At 37.4% G+C, this 17,148-nt stretch overlaps 2 protein-coding genes across 3 annotated transcripts in view; one reads left to right on the forward strand and one right to left on the reverse strand.

Annotated features, from left to right (window-relative positions):
- LOC5507594 (neuronal acetylcholine receptor subunit alpha-6) lies at nucleotides 1-8,829 on the reverse strand. Its single transcript, XM_032376296.2, has 8 exons — nucleotides 8,658-8,829; nucleotides 6,101-6,252; nucleotides 5,825-5,869; nucleotides 5,156-5,265; nucleotides 4,068-4,215; nucleotides 2,382-2,466; nucleotides 1,891-2,237; nucleotides 1-1,115 (listed from the first exon to the last, which is right to left on the reverse strand). Exons 1-8 carry the CDS (start codon nucleotides 8,716-8,718, stop codon nucleotides 744-746), a joined length of 1,320 nt encoding a protein of 439 aa, XP_032232187.1. The 5' UTR covers nucleotides 8,719-8,829; the 3' UTR covers nucleotides 1-743.
- Nucleotides 7,494-17,148, forward strand: part of LOC5507595 (contactin-6) — a 25,964-nt gene continuing 16,309 nt past the window's right edge. The window contains exons 1-3 of one of the 2 annotated variants that reach the window (XM_032376299.2): nucleotides 7,494-7,619; nucleotides 11,386-11,470; nucleotides 11,797-12,066. In XM_032376299.2, the coding sequence (XP_032232190.2) occupies nucleotides 11,413-11,470; nucleotides 11,797-12,066 (328 nt within the window). In that variant the 5' untranslated portion in view covers nucleotides 7,494-7,619; nucleotides 11,386-11,412. Of the gene's footprint in view, nucleotides 7,620-9,237; nucleotides 9,635-11,385; nucleotides 11,471-11,796; nucleotides 12,067-17,148 lie in introns of those variants that run through there. The other variant, XM_001628167.3, reaches the window with a different exon arrangement.

Raw genomic sequence — 17,148 nt, forward strand, 5'->3', positions numbered from 1 at the left:
TAACTTTATATGTAAATGTAATGAATAAAATGTTTACTTTATTGAAGCATTTTTTAATATATACATGGCAAAATTTCTTGATTCTGATTTTGTGAGAGCAATGCAATTTTCAGGTAAATCAGTGCAGAAGAAAGGTTATTCAGTGCAGTACAACTGAACAAACAATTGAACACAAGAAAACTAAAAATAGAACAAACGGAAACGCACTCTGAAAAATACTCTGTCTGGTATATTTCAACCGTTTTTCTTCAAACTACGACCATTTTTAACACAAATAATGTGTCTGTTTCTATACAATTTTGCCGAGTAAGTACGCAGCTGCTTTGTCTCCTATTATCTTCGTTCTACAAAGGAGTTCTTTTGTCTATTCTTCTCGTTTTTTGTGTCGAGGTGCGGATATTGTTCATTTGCCCAATCAAATTGCAGCTTGTAAGAGCTGCGTACTGACCCATTTTGCCATGTATATTGTAAAAAGGGTTATCAAACGATTTATTGTGCAATTTGAAAATAATTTGCGTCAATGGTACCCTGGTTCCACAGCCTCGAACGTCTCTCTATTTAGTGGCCAGCGAACTTCGTCTCAAGCACGCTGGCCACTAAATAGAGAGACTTTCGTGGCTCTTAAACCAGGGTAGGGTAATGATTACATCAAGCTAAAATTGCACGAGCCCAAATTGAACTCGAAAATGTGTGATCACCTATATAAATAGGACAGATTTCTCTGCAGTAAGCATCGATTGCCCTTAATATATATCTGCAGGCGGAGCTTTCTGCAAAAAGACACCAAGAGGAGTAATGATGAACATGATGAGAAACAAAAAGAAAAACACGACATCAAGCCTCTTTCCAATCAATAACCACTCGTGAGACCGTTGCTCCTCTAATTTTTCTTGGTCGGTGGGCTCTTCGCCGCCTTTCGGAGGCGACTCGTAATCAGTCAATTCCGTTTCGGGAGTGACTTGACCGGACCTCGGATTCTCTTTCGCCTTTCGGGGCTTGTTATTGTTGTTCTTGCCGCAAGAAAAGGAGGCGAATTTGACCAAAATCTTGGGGGGCTCAGAGCGTGAATAATGACACCTTAAAACAACAGCAGTCGCCACAATAGCTGCACCAACCTAGATGAATAAACAAATAAATACATAAATATAGTACTAACAGAGCCGTAGCAGGCCGCGTAAGATTGGGTCATTTCCTTATAATTTTTGAAAATATTAAAGGGGGGCACATGCCCCCAGTGCCCCACCCCCTGCTACGAACCTGACTAATGTTTCCTTGCTCTTATCGCTTCAAAGTTGAAATCATCCTCATAATCATTTCAAGAATTACCCATCAAAAGACTTAAGGAACACAAACTACTAGTAAGCCCAAGATTCAGGACCGGGTTAGAAACATACTCGCCATGTATCTGCCGGGAATCGAACCCGTTTCGAGAGGCTCTGTAGTGAATATCCCTACCTGACCAGTACCGTAGCAGACCTCCAAATATTGGGGGGGGCACAATACAGAAACATTTAGAAAATATTTAGGGGCACGGCCACGCCCCTACTGATCATTTCCTTATAATCTTTGAAAATATTGGGGGGGGGGGGCACGTGCCCCCAGTGCCACACCCCCTGCTATGGGAATGCTGACACATTGTCGCCATGTAATAGATCTCTAGTAACATATCCCTAGTAACACACTGCAGTGATTCTCCCTACCTGACACATTGTCGCCATGTAATAGATCCCTAGTAACAAACCCCTAGTAACACACTGCAGTGATTCTCCTAACACACTGCAGTGATTCTCCCTACCTGACACATTGTCGACATGTAATAGATCCCTAGTAACAAACCCCTAGTAACACACTGCAGTTATTCTCCTAACACACTGCAGTGATTCTCCCTACCTGACACATTGTCGCCATGTAATAGATCCCTAGTAACGGAATAGTGTTGGAGTTCTCCGGCAGAGACTGGGCGACCACGAAGAGGTAGACGCTCATAGCGAGGAGAATGGTGATACAGAGACCGATGCGCTCGCCGCATTCCACGGGGACGTAGAAACAGACGAGAGTGAGGGCGGCAATGATGACGCATGGTAGTACCACGTAGATTACGTGGTACAGTGGGAGGCGCTCCAACGCGAAGGAGAAGACGATGTCGGAGAAGGGGTGAGCGCAGCAAGTGTAGTTTGTGTCGCGCTGGCGTAGGGAGATATTCTCAACTTTCCAGTCCCCATTCACAGTGAAGTGATCTGCGGATATCATCAGTGGTGGTGTTGATGATGATTATGATAATCATAGTGGCGGTGAAAATGATATTTCTATACGGATGATGATGATGATTATGATGATGATGATGATGATGATAAGGATGGTGTTTGTGCTATCTTACTAACCAGCATTAGAGTGTAACTGAGCCATAAGCTCCAGGCGAAGAAGACGGGTGTCGTACGTCCATGAACCAAACACCATAGAGCATACCTGCAAGATAAAACTCGATAAAACAGCAGACATTCCCCCCATTTAGTTACAAACGGTTACAATCGGCACACCACGCCACTACTAATAATCACACCGGGGGGGGGGACTTCGATAAAAACAGACGGGGGTGATTGTCGGCAAATTCGATTTTCACCCTAAGGGAGGGCACTTTGGGCATGGTCAATAGAAATTCTTAACCATAAGAGATAGTGAATTGGGTGTGGTGGAAGGAATTTTTAACCTTAAGAGATGGCAGAATCGGAACAAAAAAACGTTAAACACCCCTTAGATATGACAGTTGATCGAATTTTATACCCTAAGAGATGACAAAATCGGAAAAATCCTTCAACACCCCCTAAGGGATGGCAGGTTGTCGAAATTTTATACCCTAAAAGATTGTACGATCATCCCTGTCTACTTTTCTGAAGAGTACTCCTGGGCAATCACAAAAAAAGCCAAAACCTACGAACGCTATTTTGCAGGATAGAACCACTACCACAAAATACTACTAGGTTAGGAAGGAAATATGAGGTTTCACACAACATAAGTAATAATAAACATAATTGCTTAATGGTAGCGCGTTCGAAATGCAGATATGTTGATATTCAATATGTGATTCTTGAAAGAAAATCATGGCAAAAGAAGGAAACTAGAAAAATTCGAATTGAGACTTTCAAAATATCAGTATATTTTTTCAAAAAGATGATGTATTTTTGGCAAATTAATCTGTAGAAGGTGGGTTAAGCCGCAAAATGTAATAACTAACGCAAAATGTAATCTTAACGCGAAATGTAATGCATTTTACAGTAAACGCAAAATGTAATAAAACATTCAACGCGAAATGTAATAACTCTATCTATTGACTAATTGTCAAACATTCTACTGATATAAGGGAAAAGATAAAATGTTAGCACGTAGACCCAAGCGGAAGGTATGGTGTGACATTATTCCCGATTTAGTTTGAGAAGTGACAAATTCCAGGGTTCATATAAATTCGGAACAGGCCTATTGTAGTCTTGATACGAAGGGAATTTTAAAAAATATGGGAAAGCATTAAATAAAGCATGATGATTTTACCACTGCGTTAAAATGGTTTTGCAGTCATATTGCGCGTCGTGTCTAGAAATTACCTAATTTAATGATAGCGGCCTAGTCTGCAGTTGGCATTTGCTCTCTCTTTGCATTTTTTACTACTAGTATACATTCAAAACCGCACAGTATCGCAGCTTTATAGACCATGATTTAGGGAGGATTCGCCATCTCAGGTTGCTGACAGAACCACTGCCAAGTGTTTGAAGAGAGCGAGACCAACCGTCGATTCGAGATGGACTATTACAACTGTTGGTCATACATGCTAGCGTCTATTTTTTTAGTTAGAGCTTTTAGTTATAGTTTATGGGTTTAAAGTCATTATTTGATGTTATTACATTTTGCGTTATTACATTAGGCGTTAAATATTTTATTATATTTCGCGTTCAATATTTTATTAAATTTCGCGTTAATTACTACATTTTGCAGCGTAACAGGTGGATCATTTCTGGAACGGCATAGTTTTAAGCCCGAATAGGTTTGATAAAGATTCCTTTCTCATAAAGACGCACCTGAGTATCAAAGGGAAAGAACGTGACGTCAAGCACACATGAGCTCTTGAAAGTTGCGGGAGACATCCAAGTGCACAAACCGTCACTCTCCACCACTACGTCCGTCTTGAACTTCTCTACGGAGCCAGAGAGTACCACGCCTTCCCCACTGTTATTCAACGAGAAGTTTGTTTTGTTTGTGTGTTTTTTAGGGGGGTGGACATGGGCGGTTCTACGGGTGGGCCAAGCGGACCCTCCTTCCCTCTTTTTCAGATATTTGGCTAAGAAATGAAGAACAATGAACAATGAATCCGGGCCCCGGTTTCTTGAAACCCTTGCTTCGGCCCCTCTTTTTTGGAGCTCCTGGATGATCCGCCAATGGTGGAGGTACTCCCAAGATTTTTGCACAAAGATGCTCGTAAAATAAATCCAGGAATCAGCCCAAAGATAATTAGATGTGTGTGTCGTAATATTACGTACCCAAGAAGATATAATTTAGTACAATGAGATTGTGTTAGAAAATGTTATCAGCAATCGTAATCGTAAATGAGTGAAAAATTGACCAACAAATGGTAAAATAGCGCCCAATATCAACGAGCTGCGATGAAAACCCTAGATACAACGCGAACGTCTCGCCGTGACCATCATCTTTTGGGAAGGTGTGATGTTTTTCTTCGCGTTCATTTCAAAAGCCGATTAAAACCGTGTTATTTAACATTCAAGAATTTAATATGTCTTTGTATAATATAACTGACTTATATGATATGCTTGTGTATAAAAACCAACTAAACTAAACTTAGCTAGTTCAGCTGGTGTCGGATACCACATTAATCGCCTACAAGACAATCAATCTTCAGAGGAGAGGGATGGAGGCAAGTGCGAGTGCCCAGAAAACAGCAAAGTTAGATTACCAGAATAAAGTAGAAAAGTATTTCGTTTATGGGAAACACCCTGATTGGTGCATATTTAATTCATAATTCCGCCAACAAAAAATAATTACCCCCCCCCTCCTCCGTTGTCACTAAGCCCCCTTCCCTCCCCACTCCCCCCTCACACACATTGAACGAAAATGTAGACCCGCCCTTGGCTACAAAGAATAATGTACACACCTGTTATACAGAACCGTGTCTGGTACCCAGACATCCAGGGGTGACACATGAATAGAGTGCACGCCCCCATACTCACTCACATTCCATGTGAGGAATGGGTTCACCCATTTCTGTAGAAACAAAGATATCCACGACCTCTGTACATTCTAGATTTTATCATCGTAGACAAAACACACCACGTGATTTATTTTGAATAATATCCCCCCCTTTTCCCAATCTTGTTCACTGCCTATACTGTAATTCCCAGGCGCCCGTTTCTCGAAACACCCGAGAATTCTCGGGCCCGACATGACGGAAAAACCCTGAACATGCGCACTTCGAAGAGATAGAAAAAGAAGATACAATATCTTACAATGGCCATTTCGGGTAACTTTTTGGCTTTAGCAAAACATCGAAAATAGCCCTATTGGGCGTAATCATTTGGAATACGAACCAAGGGGAAGTTTAAACTGTTTTTAAAAAATGAAAGCGGTTCTCCAGAAGGAAAACATGCGAAATTTTGAGAAAAAATGCAAAATAAAGTTTTCGGGCCCGAGAATTCTCGGGTGCTCCGAGAAATGGGCGCCAGATATAATATTTCGAGGCATCATCTCAGCATTGCAGAAGGATGGAGGAGATTTATAAATTGTCTAAAATTGATAAATGTTTTCAGGCTAACCGCATGCGTACCTGAGTTATCCATACGTCCGTCTGAAGGATCTGGCTTTTTGTATTCTAAAATAAGAAAGCTACATTGATTAAAAGATTGGACTAACGAGTAGTCTGTTCCTCTGGCTGCTTTTTTGTTGATTTTTATTAATGTGCTCTACTTAGGTATGATGGTATGTTGTTAAAACAGCGCGGTCTGGCAGTTTTGAACATTAGGCCTTTGTCGAAGGATCTAGATCTAGATCTACGAGTTTACTACCCCCCTTTATCGCACACGCTATCTTGTACCCTACTCACCAGATCTACCAGTTTGCTGAGCTGCATGTTGAAGGAGACGTTCAGAGGCAGGCTTGGGTGAAGAACCGGCCTCATCTGTTTATCGTAGTGAGCAGAATGGAAGAGCGTGTCACGCAACGCCTTCTCGTGACTCCCGTTCATCGTCAGTCGCCCTGGCAACAGGGAAACGCACGATTAAAGCTATTTGTACAGTCATGCCTTATCACGTTACGTCATCACCTGCTATGATATCGTGTTTTTGTTGTTGCTTACTACAGTTGTTTTGTTATTGTTTCTGTGGTTGTTTGTGTTATTGTTTATTGTTGTGTGAGGAAGTGAGGAAGGGCTTGTTCCCATCTCCCCCCCCCCCCCCTCCCTTCGGGCCAAAATTTGAAAGGAATGAGAGCTTAAATTCACAAATTGCCCACTTGACATATGTTATCTATATGGTTCGCTGTGTTGTAATCAATATTCGATGATAAGTGCTGTCATTTTTTTTTTTTTTAATTAAAGTCGCATTATCACCAGTTTACTTCCGGAGGGCCGATGGAAACCTCAAACGACAAGACCTAAAGAATGTATTTAAAAAACCCAGCCGCTCTAAATTATCAGTCACATCCTAAAAGAAACCTCCAGCAGACACACTGTTTTCACAATTTTGAAATATTTTTCGTGTTTCGGAGATTGTTACGTAATCGACCGAAAGTAAACTGGCTCTCATTGCCGCTTTAATTCTGACTCAACCGATCATTTTATGTCTCAAACGTTTTTGGTTCTAGTGTCTTGTTAGGGACATTTTGGAGGTATTTTAATTGAAAACAAAATTCTTCAAATAAATAACATCTGTCTATAAAAGTGTCAGGATTTTGTCTTCATGGGGATTTATACTTTATTTGATATGTGTAGAGAACCAGATATAATTTGAATTGAAGTTTATAAAATGATCGAAGAAAATCCTTTTGTAACACGAAATTTACTAACTGATCACGCGTCGGTTAAACTTCACCTGTCGTTTTCTGTTCAATGGTCTCCGAATTGATTAACCACAATTTTTGGCCGCTTTATTTAATATAATTTGAATTAATACTTCAAATGCCACCGGATCTTATAAAAAAAAATTGTCAGAAAAAAAATCAGTCTGTCCTGAAGAAGCCTTATTAAAGACGAACATTTGGCAGAGTCGAATTCCAGTTTTTGGTGTATTGTATTTATTTTTCTGGTTCACGAACACGACTTATTTGGGCTTTTTGTATTTATTTGTCATACGGTAAGATATACTGCATTTTAAGTCCCCAAAAGTCTGGAGTTTTAGACTATTGGACTATTGAGGAAAAACATTAGCAATTTCACAGTCTTGAAACATCGCTTTAGGTTAGACTTCAAGATAAGTCAATTAAAGCAATTAACATTTAGGTTTAACGATTAAAACAGATAAAATGTCTTGAAATATCAGTTGCAACTGTTCTCCCTTACCTCTGGCGTAAGTGACAAGACGAAGGCAAAGAAAGACAATTACCAACTTCGTCATTCAGGAATAGGGGTAGGCGAAAGCTAACTCATTAAAACTTTAAACCTGTTCGTTATACCTGATTACTCCAAGTGAAAGTATGATCGCTAAATCGTTTTATGGAATAGCATATATAAATGCACATAAATTTGGTTATAGGTACATTTTTTATTAAAATATATATTTTCTAAGGTTTTTCTAAGTTTGAAATTGACTTTTTGATGGTAGCAAATATTTCATGTTCATTTTACCTTTCTGTACTCTTTAAAATATGCAAGGAACAGAGGAACAGCTGGCCGCAGTATACGAGACGTTTTAAAAGCGTACAGAAGAACATTAGATTTTTTTCCGCTGCAACAAATTTATTTGTCCCTGTCACATTTTTAAAGATGCTTTTTCAAGTTGATCTTAAACTGGATAGGTCTCCGGCCAAATACTTCTAGCGACGTGAAAAGCATATAATACTCCTTCTGTATAAACAGTGTATAGAACCTAACTCGAAGCTCACCGTTTGCATCATCGCGCGATTCTGTGAATGGTAGAAGTATATGAACTACAGTAATCAATCTGCATGGGGTCAATTTTTGTTTTGAAATATGCCTGCAGAGGATGGAGGCTAACTTAATCAAAAACATTTCTAAATTAAAAGGGGATTGAGTATATTTTAATGTAGCCCAGCGGAATCGCTAAACAAAGCAATAAAAGCTTGATACAAAACTAGCCAAAAAGCACGCTGAAAAAGATTTTAAGAAACACGCTGTACTAATGTTTAGGGCCACGGGGCACTGTTTAGATATAATGAAATATAATCGAAATTAAATAAAAAAATACCCAATTTTTTTAACGTGGGTATATTACAGCAAACAAGTTGTCAAAGTTGTCAATGTCCCCTAGCTGTCTAGCCTCCTTTACAGTCGTTCACAAAAGTATAGTTTATATTACAGCGAAATTCTTTGCGAACGTTGATGCCATAGAAAAATACTTTCAAGAAGTCAATGATCAAAAGTTTAGTTCAAATTCCCAATACAGTTGTCATGATAGTCGATTAAAGTATTTAGCAGCTGCTCTTACCACCGACGTAAGTGACAAGAAGGCAAAGGTAGAAAGTCACCAACTTGTTTACCCCAGCCATGAAGGAACAGGAGCTGCGGGCCAGCTAAAATCAGAAAAAAAATCCAAACACGGAATCAGAACGCTCTACTTTACAAACTTGTTCGTTAAGCATGATTACTCTGCGTAAACAAAGAACTACTAACACTAATTAATCGTTAATGCAAATTTGATGCGCATAAATTTGATTAGACATTTTGTTTGTCATGAAAATACACGAACGACTACAAACACTGATTATATAAATGAATTGGATTGTTTGATTTAATGTTCTGTTAATCATGTCTGATTAAAATTTCTGCCTAAGAATTTCATACAAAGTTTCCTTACCTTTTTTCTATTGTGATAAATCTAGTACTTCAGCAGAGAGAACCTGGGGCAAATCCGTGGATCAGCAGATATTTTTTTAGATTCGCATGGTTTGACATAAACAATAGCATCGATTGAAATTTATTTAATTTCCGAAATTCGACCATCAAAGCAGTCAAAATCCGAGATCCGCGCCCAAATCGTCAACAGATCCGTGAGCTGTATTTCCAAAATCCGCCAGTCCGCTGAAATAATCATCGAAATCCGTAAACCATGGGCATTTCGGGGCCGAATCCGCTTATCCGCGAACCTATTCACCCCCTATTCACCGAGCTGAAATTGCCTTGGACTGTTAAAATCTCTCTATGTATAACATAGTTCTTTTGAAGTTTACTTTTGAACAGAAAATAAATTCTATTTTTTCGGTTATAAAACCCGTTTTAAAAATTGTAAACATATATTTCTCTCCGTTCGTCACCTCCTGCATCCCCTAGCTAAATTTAGCAAACTCCTCCTCCCCGAGTTAGTTAACTAACAAACTGCCAATTAGTTTTAATTAGTTGCCGAACGGTCGTAAAGCCATAAACTATGGTATCTGTCTGAAAATGTCTCAAGTCTCCACCCAAACGGTAAGTGGAATCCAGAAAATTGCTCGAAGAGAAATCTGACAACTCTCCACTCTGTATTTAATGCTTAGTCTATAACACGGCAAGCAAATGAGAAAAATGCAAATTGAGTGGTTATTTTAAAAATACAAACTTACTATAATAACTTTGTGGGTCACCTTAATCATTCTAAAGATTTTTGTAAATAAATTCTTGTAAATAAATTCTTCTAAAAGTCATCTCATTTTTACGACAAAAATCTTACAACTTTTGCTATGTGCAGTATGCCTGAAAGCTCTAAACCCTCTAAATATCAGAATTTTCGCCGATTGTCAACTAATCTGTTGCCATAGCGATACCTAAGCTATCGCAATAAAGCAGATATTATACAGAGTCGCATTGGCTTCCATAAAAAAACGAGTTGTATTTGATATATCCATGTGGGTTAACAATAATGTAAGACTTCTGTGTGATCACACGGAGGTTATCAGCTGTGGCTAGAGATAATAAGTTGTTAGTTTTAACTCGTAGAGCTAAATTCGTGGACAGCAGCTGGCATGAACATATAGCGCCATGCAGGTGCAGAAAAAAACCCGTCCCATCCAGCAAAGAAAACAGCTATTTGTTTGCATTTCGAGATGCTCCAGCGCTATCTTGTTTTCAGTCGTGGTCTCTTGGTAAGGGACCGCAAAAAAAAGGCTGGGCTTTCAAGCAAACAATTTACTCAAATATCCTGCTAACTCGAACAAGAAATAATTTGCCTTGGATTTGCTTCATGCAATTTTTTCATCGAATTTCGCCTAGCCTGTATACAGACCTCCGTAATTCCTTTCTTACACGTAGTTATGTTTCTATGCTACGCCTAATTTCTAATGATTTATTCTTATTTAGCGTATTAAGGCTACTAATGATTAAAATCATTTTAATGCTTAAAATACCTAAGCAACCACGCCAAAAAGCCGACCGCCAAGACAATGAAAATAAAGTAAAATATTTTTTACTTTTGTAAGTTGACCTGAAGAAGTTTAAGTCTTAAAAAAAACAAATAGTTGATTGGCAGAGTCGACCACCAGCTTTTGGTGGACGGTTGAGATTAAGCTAGAATACACGATAGCCCTGCCTGATTTAGTATCTTTCTGTAGCCCTCTTCCCTTGACTGACAAATTTCCAGATTAGTATTCTTGGGCCAGGGCCGTAGCAGGCCTCGAAATATTGAGGGGACACCAACATTAAGAAAATATCGGGGGGACCAGGGGACACACCCACGCCCCTACTGGTCATTTCCTTATAATTTTTTAAAATATTTGGATGACACATGCCTCAAGTGCCCCACCCCCTGCTACGAACCTGTGGTTGTTCATCCATTTTCCTGCTTACTTTAAAGCAGTACGATTTAAGCTATCAAGAATGGTAAAATTTGTTATACTTACTTTCCCAGGGGATGCGCAGTTATAGGTATCATATGGAAAGGATAGTTTGACGATCCTTGAATAAGAAATAACCCACGTTTTGCCAAGGGGTACGGAAGTGCCCCCTCCCTATGTACGCTCCTCCAGTGGTACATTTATTTTTTATATATTCTCTCGGCAACAATAATTTATTATTCAGGTATAAATTTTAGAATTTAACATACCTCCCAGGAATAGTTCATTATGTGATGATGGCAGGCCTTGTAGAATTTAAAGTTTGGTCATTTTAAAAAAAACTATTATTTGCAAGAACAATTTCCGTCACCTCTAGTATTACTGAGCTGATTTCTCTTATCAATTCTACAGTTGCCGTCGCTGCGTTTTCTAGTGGCCATGGTTGTTGGCACTTTTATTGGGACATCAGCGGTCACGAAGACATGCCCTCCTAACGGTAAGGTTAAGCGAGGGGAGCTACCCCACCCTCCCCAGCTCCTGCCTAGAGAAAAAGGGATATTCACTGTGAGTACGACTCTAACCGGGAGGACAAATAAATCAGATTCTACTAGATTACTATTATATCACTGTTAGCATGCAAGGATGTTAGATAACTTTGAAAACGAGCTATGTTGACCCTTATATTGCGCGTAATATCAAATGTAAAGCACTAGCGTTTTACTTGGTTACGTAGCTTTTTTTGAAATCGTGCTATATAGATTTTGAACTAATAATAGCACACGTTACTACAATATATGTATTATCTAACCTTCTCTTCTCTAGTTCCCCCGCTCAACCTGAACGGGACCAGCATCAATTCAACCGCGCTAAGAATCACATGGTCTCCTACCAATTGCTCCGGCCATATATACGGAGTCGAAATCCAAACCAAAGTAGAGTACCAGTTGAAGATGACACAGTGTACGACGGAGTTCATATTTGCTGGCTTGAGGCCGAACACCAAGTACAGGCTGAAGCTATTTCTCTACTCGCCTGATGGAGAAATCAAGATATCTGATGGACCTTCAATAAACGTGACAACTATTGATGGAGGTGAGGGGTAGATGAGTAGAAAAGGGCCGCGGGTTTATTAAAGGGCGTGAACTGTGTGTTTGTGTGACCATTCTCTTGCTTTGTGCCACATAACGCTGCCTCTAAATTAAGAAATTTTAAACTAAATAAGAAAATTCATTTTAAAACTTGCAACAGAGATTTTTTTTTTCTTTTAATACTTAGTAGTAACCATTTTCATTAGACTCTAAGAACATTCGTTTTCTACTACATTCATTTTCACATATTTCTTCACCAAGGATATACAGTAGAACCCCGCTTACTAGAACTCGGCTAACTCGAACAAGGTTCAATTTCCCTTGAACCTAATTTGGAGTCATTTTTACTTTGCTAACCATATGAAGAAAACGTCGTCGTTTTGGGGGTCTGGTACCGAGGAAACTTAGTTTCAGAGACCTTCTCAACTAACTAAAGATGGTCACAGTAACTGTTTTTCTCTTCTGGTTACAAGTCATAAAGTTAACGAAGCCCCTGGGATACACTTACCTTAAAAATGCCAAAAATCATGCAGATTTTCCAAATAAGGAATATATTAGTTTCCTTATATGGAAGTGACCGCGTTTGCCAAAAAACGACAATTTTGGGCTCAACTTTCTTGATATGTAGAATTTCCCGCTACGACTCGGACAGATTTTTGCTTCCCTTTAGAGTTAGAGATAGCGAGGTTCTACTGTATTTAAAACAGGGCCGAAGCAGTGGGTGGGGCACTGGCGGCACGTGCCCCCCCCCCCCCGCCCCCCAATATTTTCTAAAATTATAAGGAAATGACCAGTAGGGGCGTGGCTGTGCCCTCCAATGTTTCCTTAACGTTTCTGTATCGTACTTTCCCCATATTTCAATGCCTGCTACGGCAATGTAAAATCTTCTTCAATGTTGTGTGCGTAAGGTCTAGTTTGGACTTTCTTTTCAGGTACATTCCGAATATAAATAAATGAAATCGATTTCTCACCTTCAACAACACCTCAGCTGGGAGTCGCACCCAGTCCCCACGACCACACGGTCGCGCATGCTCTATTACACCACTGAGGTTTCGTGTTGTTTTAGCGCGAGGAAAAAAGCCCCCGGTTGGATGAGATGTCCGTATTTGAAAGCCAAAATATTGATGTTTGAAACTGAAGATTGATGCATAGATTGTAATAAGATTTTAAAATTTGTAAATTATCCAACCTGGGTAAAAACCTCGCATTTTTGTCCAGTTTGATTCTGGTACATGTTAAGCCAAATGAAATGATCATATTTTGGACCAGTTCGATTCTTGTACAACTAAGCCAAATAAAATGATGCCAATCCACTCGCGAAAAGTAAGTAATTTTACATATAAATATTCAGCATTTTCTTAGATTAAATACAAAAATAAAATGTGCGCCATTAGAAAATAGAGGAGAATGAGGGAAAGAGGGAAACCTAAACACAAATCAAGGTCAGTGCAATAAGTGGTTCTGAAAACTAAAGAGAAATCAAGGTTACTTAGTAGAACAGGGTGTTCCTAAAACGCAAAGACAAACCAAAATTAGTCGATCAGGTCGTTCCTGAAATCCTAAGACAAATGAAGGTTAGTTAGAGCAGGGTGTTTCTGAGACCCCGAGCTAAAATAAAGCACAGTAGAATAGGGTGTTCCTTAAAACCTAAAACAAATAAAGATAAGTGGAATAGGATGTTCCTGAAAACATGAATAAAAATCAAGATTAGTAGAATAGGGTGTTCCTGAAAACCTAAATGAAAATCAAGATTAGTAGAATAGGGTAATCCTGAAAGCCTAAGATAAATAAAGATTAGTAGAATAGGATGTTCCTGAAAACCTTAATAAAAATCAAGATTAGTAGAATATGGTGTTCCTGAAACCTAAAAAAAGCAAGATTAGTATAACACGGTTTTCCTGAAACCTAAAATAAAATCAAGATTAGTAGAATAGGGTGTTGCTGAAAACCTAAATAAAAATAAAGATTGGTAGAATAGGGTAATCCTGAAAGCCTCAGACAAATAAAGATTAGTAGAATAGGGTGATCCTGAAAACCTAAATAAAAATCAAGATTAGTAGAATAGTGTGTTCCTGAAAACCTAACACAAATAAAAATTAGTAGATAAGGATGTTCCTGAAAACCTAAAATAAAATCAAGATTAGTAGAATAGGGTAATCCTGAAAGCCCAAGACAAATAAAGATTAGTAGAATAGGATGTTCCTGAAAACCTTAATAAAAATCAAGATTAGTAGAATAGGGTGTTCCTGAAATTTAAAAAAGAATCAAGATTAGTATAACAGAGTTTTCCTAAAACCTAAAATAAAATCAAGATTAATAGAATAGGGTGTTCCTGAAAACCTTAATAAAAATCAAGATTAGTAGAATAGGATGTTCCCGAAAAAAATCAAGATTAGTAGAATAGTGTGTTCATGAAAGCCTAACACAAATAAAAATTAGTAGAATAGGATGTTCCTGAAAACCTAAAAATATAAAGATTAGTAGAATATGGTGTAGCTGAAACCTAAAAAAAAAACAAGATTAGTATAACAGAGTTTTCCTGAAACCTAAAATAAAATCAAGTTTAGTGGAATAGGATGTTCCTGAAAACCTTAATAAAAATCAAGATTAGTAGAATAGTTTGTTCCTGAAAACCTAAATAAAAAAATCAAGATTGATTAGATTAGGGTGTTCCTGTAACGTAAAATAATAAGGATAAGTAGAATAGGGTGTTCCTGAAATTAAAAAAAAATCAAGATTAGTATAAGAGGGTTTTCCTGAAACCTAAAAAAAAAAAGATTAGTAGAATATGGTTTTCCTGAACGCCTAAAACAAATAAACATTAGTAGAACAGGACTTTCCTGAAACCTAAAAAAACAAGATTAGTAGAATAGGGTGTTCCTGAAAACCTAGAAAAAATCAAGATTAGTTAAGAATAGGGTGTTTCTGAAAACCTAGAAATATCAAGATAAGTAGAATAGGGTGTTCCTGAAAACCTAGAAAAATCAAGATAAGTAAAATAGGGTGTTTCTGAAAACCTAGAAAAATCAAGATTAGTAGAATAGGGTGTTCCTGAAAACCTAGAAAAATCAAGATAAGTAAAATAGAGTGTTCCTGAAAGCCTAACACAAATAAAGATTAGTGGAATAGGATGTTCCTGAAAACCTGAATAAAAATCAAGATTAGTAGAATAGTGTGTTCCTGAAAACCTAAAAAAAAATCCATATTTAGTAGATTAAGGTGTTCCTGAAACGTAAAATAATCAGGATAAGTAGAATAGGGTGTTCCTAAAATTAAAAAAAAATCAAGATTAGTATAAGAGGGTTTTCCTGAAACCTAAAAAAAACAAGATTAGTAGAATAGGGTTTTCATGAACGCCTAAAACAAATAAACAGTAGAACAGGAATTTCCTGAAACCTAAAAAACAAGATTAGTAGAATAGGGTGTTCCTGAAAACCTCGAAAAATCAAGATTAGTAGAATAGGGTGTTTCTGAAAACCTAGAGAAATCAAGATAAGTAGAATAGGGTGTTCCTGAAAACCTAAAAAATAAAGATTAGTAGAATATGGTTTTCCTGAAACCTAAAAAACCCAAGATTAGTATAACAGAGTTTTCCTGAAACCTAAAATAAAATCAAGATTAATAGAATAGGGTGTTCCTGAAAACCTTAATAAAAATCAAGATTAGTAGAATAGGATGTTCCCGAAAAACTAAATAAAAATCAAGATTAGTAGAATAGGATGTTCCTGAAAACCTAAAAAAATAAAGATTAGTAGAATATGGTGTACCTGAAACCTAAAAAAAAGAACAAGTATGACAGAATTTTCCTGAAACCTAAAATAAAATCAAGATTAGTAGAATAGGGTAATCCTGAAAGCCCAAGACAAATAAAGATTAGTAGAATAGGATGTTCCTGAAAACCTTAATAAAAATCAAGATTAGTAGAATAGGGTAATCCTGAAAGCCCAAGACAAATAAAGATTAGTAGAATAGGATGTTCCTGAAAACCTTAATAAAAATCCAGATTAGTAGAATAGTGTGTTCCTGAAAACCTAAATAAAAATCCAGATTTAGTAGATTAAGGTGTTCCTGAAACATAAAATAATCAGGATAAGTAGAATAGGGTGTTCCTGAAATTTAAAAAAGAATCAAGATTAGTATAAGAGGGTTTTCCTAAAACCTAAAATAAAATCAAGATTAATAGAATAGGGTGTTCCTGAAAACCTTAATAAAAATCAAGATTAGTAGAATAGGATGTTCCCGAAAAAAATCAAGATTAGTAGAATAGTGTGTTCATGAAAGCCTAACACAAATAAAAATTAGTAGAATAGGATGTTCCTGAAAACCTAAAAATATAAAGATTAGTAGAATATGGTGTAGCTGAAACCTAAAAAAAAACAAGATTAGTATAACAGAGTTTTCCTGAAACCTAAAATAAAATCAAGTTTAGTGGAATAGGATGTTCCTGAAAACCTTAATAAAAATCAAGATTAGTAGAATAGTTTGTTCCTGAAAACCTAAATAAATCAAGATTGATTAGATTAGGGTGTTCCTGAAACGTAAAATAATAAGGATAAGTAGAATAGGGTGTTCCTGAAATTTAAAAAAATCAAGATTAGTATAAGAGGGTTTTCCTGAAACCTAAAAAAAAAAGATTAGTAGAATATGGTTTTCCTGAACGCCTAAAACAAATAAACATTAGTAGAACAGGACTTTCCTGAAACCTAAAAAAACAAGATTAGTAGAATAGGGTGTTCCTGAAAACCTAGAAAAAATCAAGATTAGTAGAATAGGGTGTTTCTGAAAACCTAGAAATATCAAGATAAGTAGAATGGGGTGTTCCTGAAAACCTAGAAAAATCAAGATAAGTAAAATAGGGTGTTTCTGAAAACCTAGAAAAATCAAGATTAGTAGAATAGGGTGTTCCTGAAAACCTAGAAAAATCAAGATAAGTAAAATAGAGTGTTCCTGAAAGCCTAACACAAATAAAGATTAGTGGAATAGGATGTTCCTGAAAACCTGAATAAAAATCAAGATTAGTGGAAATGGTTGTTCCTGAAAACCTAAAAAAAAACATGATTAGTAGAATAGGGTTTTCCTGAAAACT

This window comes from Nematostella vectensis, chromosome 1 (genome assembly GCF_932526225.1).
Source record: "Nematostella vectensis chromosome 1, jaNemVect1.1, whole genome shotgun sequence".
Lineage (NCBI taxonomy): Eukaryota > Metazoa > Cnidaria > Anthozoa > Actiniaria > Edwardsiidae > Nematostella > Nematostella vectensis.